The sequence below is a fragment of the Ixodes scapularis genome, unplaced genomic scaffold (assembly GCF_016920785.2).
Source record: "Ixodes scapularis isolate PalLabHiFi unplaced genomic scaffold, ASM1692078v2 PGA_scaffold5__190_contigs__length_132052651, whole genome shotgun sequence".
Classification (NCBI taxonomy): Eukaryota; Metazoa; Arthropoda; class Arachnida; order Ixodida; family Ixodidae; genus Ixodes; species Ixodes scapularis.
This window is the reverse complement of record NW_024609880.1, coordinates 30,613,064-30,628,210: the sequence shown is the minus strand read 5'-3', so window position 1 is coordinate 30,628,210 and position 15,147 is coordinate 30,613,064. Positions and strand designations below refer to the sequence as shown.

At 44.7% G+C, this 15,147-nt stretch overlaps 1 protein-coding gene across 1 annotated transcript in view; it reads left to right on the top strand.

The window, feature by feature from the left end:
- Positions 1 to 15,147, top strand: part of LOC8034743 (integrin beta-PS) — a 145,195-nt gene that overhangs the window by 105,765 nt on the left and 24,283 nt on the right. Inside the window, exons 14-16 of the mRNA XM_029977297.3 lie at positions 1,332 to 1,481; positions 2,023 to 2,156; positions 3,626 to 3,701. Coding sequence (XP_029833157.3) covers positions 1,332 to 1,481; positions 2,023 to 2,156; positions 3,626 to 3,701 — 360 coding nt within the window. The remainder of the gene's footprint in view (positions 1 to 1,331; positions 1,482 to 2,022; positions 2,157 to 3,625; positions 3,702 to 15,147) is intronic.

The window sequence follows — 15,147 nt, the reverse complement described above, 5'->3', positions numbered from 1 at the left end:
TCCACTTAAGAAAAACTGTCGGTGAGAATTTCCTTTTGTCCCGTTGCAAAACGATAGTTTTCCTAAAGTGAAATTTATGCCAAAAAGTGGAACGGAGAAAACTTCGTTCAAAGTGCTTCAACCTCTACCTTTTCTTTAGCATCGGTGGACCGAAAATAATTTATAAAAAATGACTATGCTGTGTAAACAAATGAACTCTTCTGTGAATACTCTCTAGAAGTCTAGATGCTAAAGGATATGTCATTTTTCAAACTAAACTTTTTGCAAAATGTTTTCTTTCTGTGTAGTTTCCCCTGTTAAGCTGAAACGAAGTATAGTAAGGTATTTTCCGGAGCCTCCGAGTGACTGAATTAAAACATGATAGTGGTAAAAGAAAAGAAGGAGTGGGACTCATACTGGAGAGGCCCCCTTGTGGTGGAGGTAGTCTTCACCAATAGCAATAACCCACTAAGTGCTTGGCCAAGACGGCGGCTGGTATGAGCGTGGCGTGTGTTGTGGACAGTTTCATGTCGGTCCGAGCGAAACAAAACTTAATAACGAAGCTAAATTGTCTCAGCGGCGTGCGCGCTGACGAAGTGCTTTCCCTTCCCTTGGAGCGACATGGAATTGCCCAAAGTACTGGCAGCTAGCGCTAGCACCAGCCGCCCTGTCGGCCATGCGCTTCGAGTGGGCCATTTATTTTGTTGGAAACTATACGGAAATGATTATCCTGCTCCGCCACCAACCTGTGAGACTGGGTGAATAGCTGGGTATATCACACTGAGGAAAGGTCGAGTATAATGGTGTCTGTTCGAAGCAAGTTCTTGCACAGCCGCGGGCTTGTCCAGCGGCTGTGCAAATGCGCGGGCTTGTCCAGCATAAGTCCCATGCATTTTTTTTCCTCTAAAAATATAGTGTTCGATTTTAATTTAAACGCATTTATTTAAAAAGAAGCTGTGAAAGGCACACTAATGCGGTCTCTGCAGGACAGTTGTGCGGCCAGGGAAACATACAACAAAGGGGGCTAATTGTCAAGATAACTGAAATAAGTAACTATAACTTGTTAATTTACTTTTTAACCATTAAAAGCAAACATATGGCTCCAATTATAAACTTGCTCAGCGTCGTCGAAGACTTCCAAGTCGGCAAATTTAGGACATGAAGCAAGTGGGATGCGTGGAGTTACGCCAAAGAGGCTCGTGCAACAGGGCCAATGTTGGCAACGAAAACGCGGATGATAATTTTATCATCCTCGTTTTATTACAAACCGCATGAGTTCCGCGTTTTTTTTTTAATAATCTGTTTGAATTTAAGTTAAACACCCTGTCTTTGCCGCTCACGCTGCCCTCTAGGTGGAGTTCCAGGTGAGTGTGGAGCTCGTCAACTGCCCGGCCGACGCGTCGAGCCACGTGTTCCGCATCTCCCCGGTCGGCGTCAACGAGTACTTGGAAGTCCAGGTCGAACCCATCTGCAGCTGCGACTGCGAAGCGCCCCAACGCACGGTACGCAAGAGAACACCGCGCTGTCACTCGAGCACACCATGATCAAGAGGAGCGCTCACCAGCTTTCTCTCCGAACCCGAACCGTGTTTGGCTAAAGGCATATGAGGCCAGCCCTTAGCGTTCTAGTGTCTGCACCTGGTGTGTAGCCTCGATGACGTCATGATGTCCCGTGACGACCGTCATCAGCAGGACGGTCGTCACGTGACACGATTGCGTTACGTGGTGTCATGACGTCATGTGACAATGCGACGTCACGGAGGACTGATGCACCTAGAGCATTTTTGGTATGTAGATACAGAAGAGACAGGCAGTGTTTTAGGTTTCTTCCAAGCGAACCTTGATTCTAAACTGATGACCCTACAAAGACAAAACTGGTTAGGATTCAACTCCAAATCAGCGACGCAAGGATATAATTTGCGGTACTTTATAGAAGGCCGACTGACTCTGAACAAATGGTTTCTCCCTGAGCTACGCCGACTGCTCGTGATCGCGTGAGCCCTCTTGAAACGGAACATGGACGTGCTTCCATGCATGGGCCCAGGAGACGAACAGCAGCCGCTGCAATGTCCGAGGCAGCTCTGCTTGCGGCGTCTGCTCCTGCGACCCCAACTTCTACGGGAAGCAGTGCGAGTGTTTGGACACCGAGTTGCAGCTTCACAAGGCGCTCTGCCAAGCGTGAGTCTTCTGACGACATTCCTATTAGCCAAAATGAAACCGAACAGGTTTGGGTCTGTAGGGCAAAATTCTCGCCGGAGCAGCATGTAGGCACTTTAAATAAAGCCAACTTACTTTCTTTATCGTTCTTACTGTGCATTATACTCTTTACCGTGCTGAATGATATATCTGTAGCTATCTCGCCGACAAAATAATACTAGGCGACACACTGTGACTGACAATAGTAAGCAAAGCTAATGAGCACAGAATGATTAGTTTTTCTTTTCATTACAGTTTCGAAATAATTCGACTAAGGCGCTTTCTATGCCTATTATGCTTTTTTTCAGTTAATTTACTCTTTATGCTTACTCCACCCTACCTATCAATGTAATTTAATTACATCATGTTTTTGTTATTCATATTTGCGTTAAATTGTTACATCATATTTGCGTTAAACATTATTGAGATGCTAAACAAAAAAAAGTGTAAGGCGTTTACAAACCCTCGTAATGCGAAATTAGAGCGCCGCTCTTGAGGGGGGAGAGGGTACAAAGGGGAGAGTATGCCCCTCATTACCCTCCCCTCCTCAAGAGCAGCACTCTAATTTCGCATTTACAAGGCTTTGTAAATGTCTTAAATTTTTTTTTCTGTTTAGCATCTTAATTATGTGTAACGCAGTACCCTCTCCTCCTCGTCCTTATCCCGCTAAATTTAGCGGAAAAATTTCCATGCTAAATTTAGCGGGAAATTGACATCACGTGACCTCATCACCAATTCAGTTTCCACGCTAAATTTAGCGGGGAAGATGACGTCACATGACTTTTTGTCACGTCACCCATGAACAAATTCAGATTCTCCGCTAGATTTAGCGGAAAAATTGACGTCACGTGACCTCGACACCCATTCAATTTCCCGCTAAATTTAGTGGGGTGGTTATGCCGACGGAGAAGCCGCGAAACTCGGAAAAAAGCGCCTAAAAGCTGCGCTTAAAAAAAAAAAAAAAAAACACCTTTTTGAAAGACGTCTGCGTGTAAAGTTAAACAATACACCTTTGAGCGTTATTGCTGGCGCTTTGACGGTTTCAAATTCCTCTATTTCGGATTACGTGGACTAACCGAAGTCTTTACAATTCGAAGTTTAGAGAGTGCCGTGGCTTCAATGCTTAGCAGGAAATTGTAGTGATGATATGTGGGATAACTAAATTTTAACGCTGCAGTTGTCAATACCAAACGAAGCTTGTTTTGAAATTTTTTGTAGAGGATGTAAACTAGACCTGTTTTTTAAATCCTCCTTGCTTTGGTTATGCCCGTGAATTTGTTTCTTTAACAATATTATAGAGTCAAGAAATCTCTCACGAGGAAGTCTCTTTTACTGTGTATTGCTTCCATGTTTTCCTGCATTCTTTTTGCACTATTTTAGTTACTCTCGTTATGTGCCGACTCGAATAACTACACACATTGTTTTTTTGTTTTTTTTTCTCACGATTTTAGGAGTAACTCCTCTACAGAGCTGTGCTCCAACAGGGGAGATTGTGTCTGTGGGGAGTGCCAATGCTACAATCCCCAAGTAAGCCTGCCCCCCCCCCCCCCCCTTTTTTTTTTAAAGTATGAAATGCTTTTTAGTGCTACCTCCGAAATACCAAACTTCGAAGTCCTAGAATGCATTTCATGCATTCTAGGACTTTGAAGGTGAAGGTCGCAGCCAATCTTTTAGTCCCTTGCCTCTTTGCATTGCCGTGCTTCTTCTTCAGACGGGATCGATCTTGAGGTAACCTCGACGGGCATTCAAGTTTTGCAAGAACCAGTTTATTTCTTTTGTCTCTTTCCCTGTCGCTCGCGCACTTTGTGTTCGGTGGCACAGTTTTCCCGGTTATTTTATAGTCATTGACAGGGTGAGACCGGCAGGGAGGTGCTTCAGTTGTCCCGACCACAGCGTGAGCGTCCTAACTTCAACGACGCTTCGGTGCTTCCTGCATTTCGACCGTTCCGACGCAAAGCCAAAACACGGCGGAAGGCGTAGAGCGCGCGTCCTGGAGGCGGGACATTTTCAAAGACACGCCCTATCATTCTCATTCTGTCAGTGATTGTAGTTTCATTTTCTCGTGGTCTTCAGAATTGGTAATCTTGAACCGTGCGCGGCGCGCGAGCGTCTATCTTTTCCGCTTTTGTAACTACCGACGCTCGCGTCGTGCTTCGCTGCTTCACACCGGTGTGCCGGGGAGCAGCGGCTGATGCGGGAGCGGGCTCAAAACTTTTCCTCGTAGTCAGGGATGGGCAAAATACATGTAAATATGTATCGAAATACAAATACAAAATACTTCGTCAAAAATGTATTTAATTACAAGTCTAATTACATTTCCAAAAAAGCATTTAAGTACAAGATACAAATACAACCAAATGTATTTGGTCTCCTCCAAATACTTTTTCAAATACATTCCTCAAAATTTGCGTCAGCGACTTCAGGGTACCTGGAACGTGTTTCTGGGTACCTCATTTTAATTTTGCAGGCTCTAGTAATGTAATAGAAATATAATCACAAAAAAAAACGTAATCAGCTTGGACGTAATAGGCGAAGAAAGTACAGAGCTTCAAGCAGCTTTTTTTGCCGATAGCATTTTGGTATAGACCAACAAAGAATTTAGACGACCAAGACGCGCAGCACTAGCTAGAGAATTTTTTATATTTGAAACTCGCACCAGTTAAGAAAATCTGGACGACTCGGCATTTAGAATGTTCCAGGCATAAATATGAATGAAAATCAGGCTGGAAAGCAACACAAGTTCTCACAGGCACGTATTTAGCCAGTCTGCCTGTGAACGTCGATTTCGTCACTATTCTTGCCCTAGACTAGCACCGTAATCACAAAGTCACTAAACCCTTGTGCTTGATTGAGAGACACTGCATTCGGTGCGGAACATAATTTTCTTCCTGCTCTGGACTGTGACAATGAATTTTAAAGATGTATTTTCGCCCACAAAATTGTATTTAATTACAATTGTATTTGAAATACCCACGTTTTAGTATTTAAATACACACGTCAAATACATTACCCAATTTGTAATTAAATACAAATGCAAAATACACAAAGTATTTGAAATACGTATTTGAAATACTTGTATTTGAAATAATGCCCATCCCTGCTCGTAGTCATATGTCGACATTCTTGGGCAAATATTAGAGATTACCCGCTACTTCTAACAAACTGTTTCGAAGGAAAAAAAAAAAAGAACAGTCGATTCATATTTTAATAATTATAGTAGTTCTTTACATTTCACAGAAGAAGATAATTTTGTCATTTGAGAGTTTCTTCCTGTTAGGTTCGGCGCGACTGTTTTTTGTTCACTTTCGTTCGAAGGTAGGGAGTGCTTCCACCGAGCCGCTGGCACCGGCTGGATTTAGGTATCGGGTTACCTTACTGAGCGTGCCCGCCGTGCTGGCGCCGAACAAGTCCGGGGGAGGGGGAAGGACTGTCTTGTGAAGCTTGCAGACGGTACCATTGCCTGCTATATTGCACGTTCGTTTGGCAAAGACGCCGAACTGAGACCTGACGTCAGAATCAACGAATGAGAAGAGCAAAAATTAGGTGATGTCAGAGTTAACGAACAGCGCTAGAGAAAAAAGGATGTCAGCTTCAAGCGTTGTCCTCTATAGGCGTTTTATTTTTTAAAGAGAGAGATAGCTGCGCGAATGCGCGGCCGTTTAATAATTGTGCTGCCCCAGCGGCAGCATCTTTGTCTAGAGCTAGGTGGGCAGACATCATTTGGAGAAGCCAAGGAAAAGATCCGCGGGCGTCCAGAAAGTTCCCTTCTTGACTCTTAAAACCCGCTATATATTTCCGTTCCCTGTACATAAAGTTATTTACTCCTCATCATCAAACTACTCGACCTCACCATCATGATCGAAGTCATTGGGAGTCCGCGGCGCCTTACAAAAAAAAGAACCATTACCAACATTTACTCCCCCTGTCTCCAGGTGGTATTCGGGCTTAAAATATTGTATTAATAGACCAATTAACCGAGTGCAATGAAACTTTCCGCAAAGGTGTCTTTTCGGTGGTGCATTTATTATACTAAAATTTAATACATCTAGGTTTTAGGCAAAAAAAAAAAATAGGCCTACAAATTCTTTTTTTTTCGTTCTCTAAGCAGAATGTGGAAAAACACAGAAACCGCCTTATTGACGCGTTTATTCGCACATGGCGCAACATAAAGGAAAAACGTGAAATCTGCTCTGAGAGGAACTCCTAAAAGCAGATCCAGCAGATCCGAGTGGGTCGCACTTTTCGGAGGCGCAATGGGGGACAGCGGGTGTATCACGGAGCGCGCGTTAACCAGACTTGGGAAGTAATCCGTTACAAGTAAGGGATTACTTGTAATTCGTTACTTTTTCAAGTACCTATGTAATTGCCATGTTACTTTTTGTGGCAGTACTTTGTAACGCAATTTCGTCACAAAATAATTTAACAGGTTACTTTAATAACTCGTTACGTGTTAAAAAAATATGAACAAAGTACAAAAACTGGAGCAATGAGCAGACTATTCAGCAGCATAAAGATGCTAAACGAAATAGAAAACATTGTGAAGAGGAGAATAACCGAAAAGGAAAAAACGATTTTTTTGTATGACCGGTCACTAGAGCCGCTAGAAAAACGTGCAAGGCATACACAAATATGCGAAAAGCAAAGATCAAGAAGTGTGGGTCGCTCTACTATACTGCTGCCCAATCGGTCCCTGCCTGGTCCGCCCTCCCAAGAAGTCACACGAGCAAGGATTGATTCAAATCGTTTTACTGTTCGGCGTCTTGGTTCTGGGCCTGGCAGTTGCTGTCGTTGTCCTGACCGTGCGTCTTGCCCCAGTGCCTGGCGGAATCTCTCGTGCACTCTGTCACGCGCACCGGGCCGCCGGCCACCGCTCCTGCCCCCTCGCGCGCCGTCGTCCTCCTCGGCTTCCCACAGAAGATAACGCCGAGTGGGCTCTGCCTCTCCATCGCCTTTTATCGTGTTTTTTTTCTTCTCCTGGGCAGGAGAAAGCTCTTCGTCTTTATTTGCTCCTGACTTTTACAGACCGTTTCACCCTTTCCAACTTCATCGACGTCTTCTGCCACCTGCACAGACATCAAGCGCGGGTCCGTTCATGCATAAGCTGACAGAACGTCAAGAATACAAGCACGAGACCGCTAATTTGAGACGTTGCGCTCACGCTTGAAAGGCTCGTTTCAAAAGGGACTTTTCGTAGATCGGTTCCTAACCTCCGAATCTTCTATCGGATGTAGACGCAGCATGCGCACCGCTAGCTTTGCCTGCAGAATTCCAGGGACCATTTCCGGTCGCTGTACACTAACGAAATGGCGGGTAAGGTTGCAACTTCCGCTGCCTTGAACGGAGTGCACCTTCATTTTTTTTTAATACAACATTTTATTTTTACAAGTTCTACCGAAAAAAACACTATAAACTGGGTTATGAGACAGTTAGATTTTCTGTTCTATAATTCAATTTATACTGTTTTTTCGGTAGGGACGACTATTACAATGCGGCCTGTAAGCGAATGAGCTGCGAAGACGTGTAAGGAGAGCCTCCCCGCCTCAACCGGATGATGTGATTGGAACCCGACCATCGCGACTTCGTCCCCCGAGGTCGGCATCCCGACGTGGGAATTGGAAAAGAAGAAGACCCCAGAAACACAAACAGCAGGAAATGAACGACAGATTAACTACGACAGGAACGAAAACGAACGCGAATATATCCCAGTTGTATCAAATATTTCTCAGTTTTTATTAAATCAGTTTACAGTCAACAAAATCGTTCATCCCGTTCTAACATGGCGACGAGGAAGACCAAAGCGAATCTCACACCGAGCACGGCCGCAATGGACGGCGACAACGAAAAACCGCCGGACGGACGGCAGCATCCACCTGCCGAAGTCACGACAACGGGCCCGGGTTCACCCAACGCCACGGATAATCCAAGGGATGCTACGACGATAACCACAACAGCCCTGGCACCTGCCCTCGAGATGATCGCACTACTCCTTGAACGGCAAGTCAAAGCTCCCAACGTTAACCCAATGCATATAACCACGACACCGGATATAACGTCAACGCTGCCGACCTACTCTGGAAGAAAAACTGAAAGCCTTTCGAAACAGCTCGCTGTCATTCAATCAATGAGAAATCGCTCAGCCTGAAACGAACCATCGACGCTGAGCACAGCGATCCCACGCCTTCACGGACGAGCCTACGAATGCACCGCACGGATGGCATGCGACTCACAGACTGGATCGAGTGGACAGCAACCACCGAAGCGGAACTCGACGAGCCTCTTCTGTTTCGCCAATGGGTCTTGCACGTAACCTCAGAGTACAGCAACAAAGCGAAACACTTGCCGACCACATGTCCGCCCGCTTCGAACGAATCAAGCGAGGAAAGTTCACGGACGCGGATATTTTCGACTGGCTAGTCGAAGGCAGACGAACAAATACCCACAAACAGATGCATTTTACGACTAACATCGAGGATCAATACCCAACTTCCTCAGCTACGTTTCACGCCAAAACCGGGAAGCCGACCGCAATTACGAATCCGAAACCATGAAACCGCTAAAGCACGGGAACCAAGATAAGACCTCTCCCGACAGCACACGCAGCGACTGCTTCTCACGTATCGTGACCAAAGGCCCGCGCGACTACACCCACTATTTTAACATCGGATACATGCACAAGATGCATACCAAACAGGACATCGCACGAAAGACTGTCCCGAACCGGGCACACACACCGAGGAACAGAAAGCAGCTTCCTCCCAACGAAGACAAACTCGAACACTGCACCGGAACGCGACCTCAGATAAGACAACGGATCATGTCAACAGTATGGTTTCCACCTGTGCCGATTCACCGAAAACGATCATCTCACTTCCAGCGATCAAAACTTTAAAACTGGCATCAAGACCACTGCGCTCTGGGACACTGGATCAGCTGCCACACTCATCTCAAAGGACTTCCCACTGTCGCGCAGTTTCAACATCATAGAAGATGACGATGTCATTCTTGAAGGACCTTTTGGCGGTGCTCACCCGATAGGCACTACCCAAGCGACCATTATCATCGGACATGTGGCCGCTACAGTCGAGGTGAGAATAGTAAAATAATCTTCCACGTACACTTATTGCCGGTCCCGACTGCTGGCGGGAAGCCATTCCCTTCGATTACATCAAGCGCTTCAGTAACGGAACCCACTCAGCTGAATGGATTTCCGAAACGAAACCCGTTCCGATCAACGCCCATTCGTGCGCGTCAACGAACATGGACAGCACGACCTCGCATTTCGTCCCGCGGAGAGGCAGTTCCCTCGACAAATCACTTTAGCTGGAAAGCTTAGCTGGAAAATCAGCAGCCCTACGAACCCGGAAACAAGACAGATACGTCGGCTGTGACCGACTCTCGTTGCACACCGGATCTCCTGCGCCACGGGCACCATGAGACACCGCAGCGAGACTTGAGTTGTCTTACCGTACGCATATCTATCGCGACAATCGATACTCACGATTCCGCCGGCAAGGGATGAAGCGAATTTTCCAACCCTCCTTTACGTCTGACAAGGTCAGAGACACCGTCTCCTCTCTCAACCAGCCCTCAGATGTACGCGACGAGGACTTCACGGGAAGTGAAACGAACACTTCTGAAAAACGTAGAAGTTTTCGCGATCCCCGAAAAAAAAGGTTTCTTCAAGCATGTTGAAAACTGCATCGAACTCGCCAACGAAAAGCCTGTTCGTATGCAACCATATCCAACCAGCGACGCCAACAAGAAATTTATTCGCGCAGAAACCAACAAATAGCTTCGAAAGGGCATCATACGGCCTTTCCAATCATCGTACGTCTCACCCGTCATCTTTGTCGAACAACCGCATCTTGAGTCCATCCCGAAACGACTCTGTGTCAACTACAGATTCCTTGATGCGACGACAGCCAAACGCGCTTACGCGATGCCGCGTACTGACTCACTTCTCCGCAAGACTGCCGGATCTCGCTCTTCACCACACTGGACATCAAGAAGGCTTTCTTGAATAATGCGCTCCACGAAGAAGACATCCACAAAGCGGCATTTGTCACGCAGAGGACGGATACTTCGAGCCTCTTCGGATGTTTTTTCGGTTTTTGAACAGCACCGGCCACGATGCAGAATGTTATGAACGACAGACTTCAGGATCTCATCTCAACCGGACACGTGATCGTCTACGTCGATGACGTTTGTGTTTTCACCGATAATTAGAACCGATAACAGTTTGATCATACGATCCGTATCCGCAGACTTTGTATCTGCATCCGTAAAATTCGGAAACGCATCCCGCCCTCCAGTCCGTGCATTCATTTTACATCATTAAATCAATCGTAAATAACTATTTGAAAAAGCGTTAGGATGGTATCATATAAACCGTCTGCTTACCTTCGCTTACCTTCGTGTCAGAATACGGTGAAAGTCATTTTATCTTATTTGTAAAATAAGTGACCATCCTTCCAGAAACACTTCGCATCGATGGAAAGATGATCGCAGTTATGAGATCGTCTGGGGAGTCCGTGACACTGACACTCGTCCAAAAGATGCTCTAAACATAATTTTTTGCTTTTTGCTTTGTAAAACGTTTTCACAAGCAGACGCCTATTTTATAAAGATGAAAATTAACAAATGGCAGACTAATAAGATTGTGTCATTTTATTTAGGCTAAGCATTGAAAACGTGGGAGAGGAAAGGCTCTCACTCATTGCAGCCAAGTACTCACGTATGCGTGGTAAGGCACGAGTAGACAATTGGGACAATATCACAATATTCCATAATGGCAACACCTCTTATGCGGGGCGCAAGCTCGTCTGCTTCTTTTTTGAAGGGGTTGTGGTGACGTCAGAACGCCGAGCTCTGATTGGTTCTGAATGAAGGGCAGCTGGTAGACCTCAAGCCTCAAGAAATCTTGCTTAGAGGTCTACACACTATCCTTCAACGAGATCCAATCAGAGCTCGGCGTTCTGAAATCACCACAACACCTGCAAAAGAAGCAGATGAACTTGCGCTCTGCATTGGTTTAGCTTTAAACACGAATCCTAAACTGCATGCTCGACAACATATACTTAAAAACAGCTCAGTGCGACCCGTCGAGAAAAAGAAAATACACACACTCGCAACGTTTCACTTGTTGAGGTTGCTGTTAGAAAAAGCAGAATGTCATCAACATGGACGGATTCAGACTGGTTCGCTTCTCTTAAATTACTATCCGCTAGGGGGAAGTCTCTCTCCGTTGATCCACTTAATGCTGGGATGGCAAGCAAGAACTGCGATAAAAGAATGAGGTGCGGAAACTTGTGCTGGCGCAAGTTTCACCACTCCAAAGGATCGAATTCAGTCTGATCTACGTGTAGGCGAAGAAGCCACTTGCAGCTTCCTTGTGGCTTGTATTCACTCTACACTATCCACCGCCTCGACAAAAAAGTACATTCGGACCCTCAGATACCCGCATCCGATCCGCATCCGCTGTCCCTGGCATCCGCATCCGATCCGCAGTCCGCAAAATCTTATTCATTTTTATCGGTATCCACCAGTTTACTGCGGATATTCGCGGATGATCCGCGTGTAAACCAGGGATACGCAGCGACCTACCGATGATGTAGCGGAACACATCGAACTTCTATGCCGAACTTTGACTGTCCTCCCCGACCTAGGATTACGTATCAACATCAGAAAATGTACCTTAATCACAAGTGCACTTCCCTTTCTTGCCGTAATAATTTTCCAAAAAGGAATCGCCTTAGGCGCACCGCGGCACCGCGGTGACGCACCGTCAAAATTCTATACTGTGGCCCACCGCGCACGAAAAAGGACATTCGATCATTTTTGGGTCTCACCTCACACTGCCGTCGGTACATCAAAAACTACGCGCGGATTGCACGCCCACTGACAGATCTGACCAAGAAGGGCACCTTTTTAAAGTGGTCACCAGCCTGTAAACAGGCAATGGACACGCTCAAGAAATGCTTGACCGAGGTACTGATTCTCGTTAAATTTGAGCCCGACCTTCCAACGGAAGTTAATGTGGAAGCGTATACACTGCGTTCGGAGCTGTTCTTTCACAGCGATGTGGCAAAGAAACCTAAATTGTGGAGGGCGCAAGCAAGAAGGTGCCCGAATCAGACCAGCACAAGCATTCCATGGACTTAGAAGATACCGTTGCGCACTGGGCAATTACAGATCGGTTTCATGCGTAGTACCTCACAGGCCTCGAACATTTCGACTTGTACATTGACAACTTGGCCCTCACACATATCAGTGGAAAAGAATTATCCGGAAGAGAATTAGCTGATGCATTTAATAATTTTTTTTCAAGTATGGCTGTCGGCGATGACTCGCCTGGCACATGTTGTGATTATGTAAATGTACAAAATAATAGATCTATGTTTTTGCATCCTGTTACCGAGAAAGAGGTGATAACAGTAATCAAAAATATAAAAAACAGCAAGAGCTGCGATATTGACGGCTTACAAATGAAGCCCGTGAAGCACGTAGTTCACATCCTTGCACCGATTCTTGCTAAGATATTTAATCAATATATAGTGGCTGCTGCTTTTCCAGAAAGGATGCAAGTTGCAAGAGTAACTGTTCTTCATAAAAAGGGCGAGAGAAATAATCTGGCTAATTATAGGACAGTCTCTATTCTGCCTGTTTTTTCAAAAGTATTTGAAAACATTTTACATTCAAGACTTTCAAACTTTATCGATAAATGTAACTTGTTAACCCCATACCAATTTGGCTTCCGTAAAAACAAATCTACTGAAATGGCACTACTTGGACAAAAAGAATACATACTTACACAGTTTGAAAGCAAAGCTATTGTTGTTGGTATATTTGTGGATTATTCGAAAGCTTTCGATTTGGTAAATCATAATATATTGTTAAAAAAGCTTGCATGCTATGGTATTCATGGACAGGTGTTGCTTTTGAAGTCGTACTTATTTCATCGAAAGCAGGTCGTTCAAATAAATAATATGTGCTCCAAAGTTCAACCCGTCCTTTGTGGCGTGCCTCAGGGTAGTATACTGAGGCCGCTACTCTTTAGCATTTATCTTAATGACATTGTGAACATCAACCCTATTGCCAAATTCATTATATATGCGGATGACACAAGTATTTTCTTTTCTGGTAATGACATCCACGAACTTGTAGACAAATGTAATTTTACATTGAAAGCAATAGAAAAGTGGTCAGTTTCTAATTCCATGCAGATAAATGAAGTAAAAACTAAAGCAGTCATATTCAGGCAAAAAAAAAAACAAGCCGGTTCCAGTACATAAAGATATCATCCTAAATTCACGTTCTATAGAAATTGTTGAACATTTTAAGTGCCTTGGTGTCGTATTTTCTTGCACTACGTCGTGGGATAGCCACATAAACGATGTAGTAACTAAGATAGCTCAGATCACAGGCATTATAGGTCGTATTAAATACCTTCTTTCCACAAAAATTAAGTTACTCCTTTATAATTCGCTCTTTTACTCTCATATAAACTATTGTCAATTGGTATGGGGAACAACAATATTTTAAAACCTTCAACTTGTTCATATATTACAAAAAAAATGTCTTCGGCATATTTACAATGAGCCTTATGGAGCGCCAAGTACTAACTTGTTCTACCGCTCCCATGTGATTAGTGCATTCAACTTGTATAGATATCGATTAACTTTGAGGTATAAATTAGAAACACGAAACAATAGTACTAACTTACGTGATCTGGCTCATCTTCAAATAAAGAACATAACTAGTTACTCAACAAAACTGAGAAAATTGGGTAGTGCGTACACCTCGTTCGAACTATGGAAAAGATTGCCTCAGTTTTATACTGCCGTCTTTATTAAACAGATATCATCTTGTGCATTTTGATTTATTTACCTGTAAATACAGTAGAATGTATCAAACCGAGAGAGTATGATTTTGACGATTTTTTTTGTTTAAATGTGTGCACCCTAAACATTTATGATCACAATGATTCTTTTTGTGAGTGTGTTGTTGCAATGTATTGTTAAGATTACCTTTCTTCCTGCCTTTTTTTTTCTCTTCTGTGAATAAATATTAAGGGTCCGTGGACTCGTCAAGCTGCAATGCTGTAGCTTTTTTCCACAGCCCCTCCGTCTTCTTTGTACAAGGTGAAAAATAAACTGATTTGATTTGATTTAAAAACAATCCGCAAAGATGCTTCACATGGATCTTTCTCGACCTCGCCTCATAAAACTTTAGGATTTACCCCACACTGGGTGCATCCAACGTCATCGCTGATACGCTGTCCCGAGTTCCAGAAACCGCACAGTACGTTTACGGGCTCTTAGCAGAAGACTCACGGCTCAGCGACGCTCAACGACGCGATCCTACACTTGTCCCAATCATATGGCGGCTAGAGTAGCGAGCCCCAGACAGCGACACCGCAGGTGTCCCCGGCCTTTACCAACTTGTCAACGGTAGCCCCGTACTTGTACGAAGCGACGGCGATACGGAACGACTGAGTATGGTCGTCCCGACTTCCACATGTTATCAGCCGTTTAACGCAGCTACCATGACCAAGACGGATAGGGAGACAACTCTCGCACCAAATTGAAAATTCAGCTACGTTACTACTGGACCCAAATAACTCTCGACATCCAAGCATGCATCAAGGAATGCGACAAATGTCAGCGCTACAACCATCCGACTGGCCTTCAGACAGACATCCTCATCAACCCTCGTGCCCCGCCGGTAACTTCCTTCGAACAAATCACCACTGGACCACATGTCGTACCAATTAACTGGGAAGACGAAAACAATTATTTTATCACCGCAGTCCATCTCACGACGCCCTTCATTGTCATGCGACTCGTGCCTGACAAGTCAAAGTCGAAGGAGCATGTCCTTAAATTTCTCGAAGAAATTGTACAGTCATTCGGTACGCCACAAGTTGTCATTACCGACAATGACAGAGTCCTAACATCACAATCAGCTTCAAGGT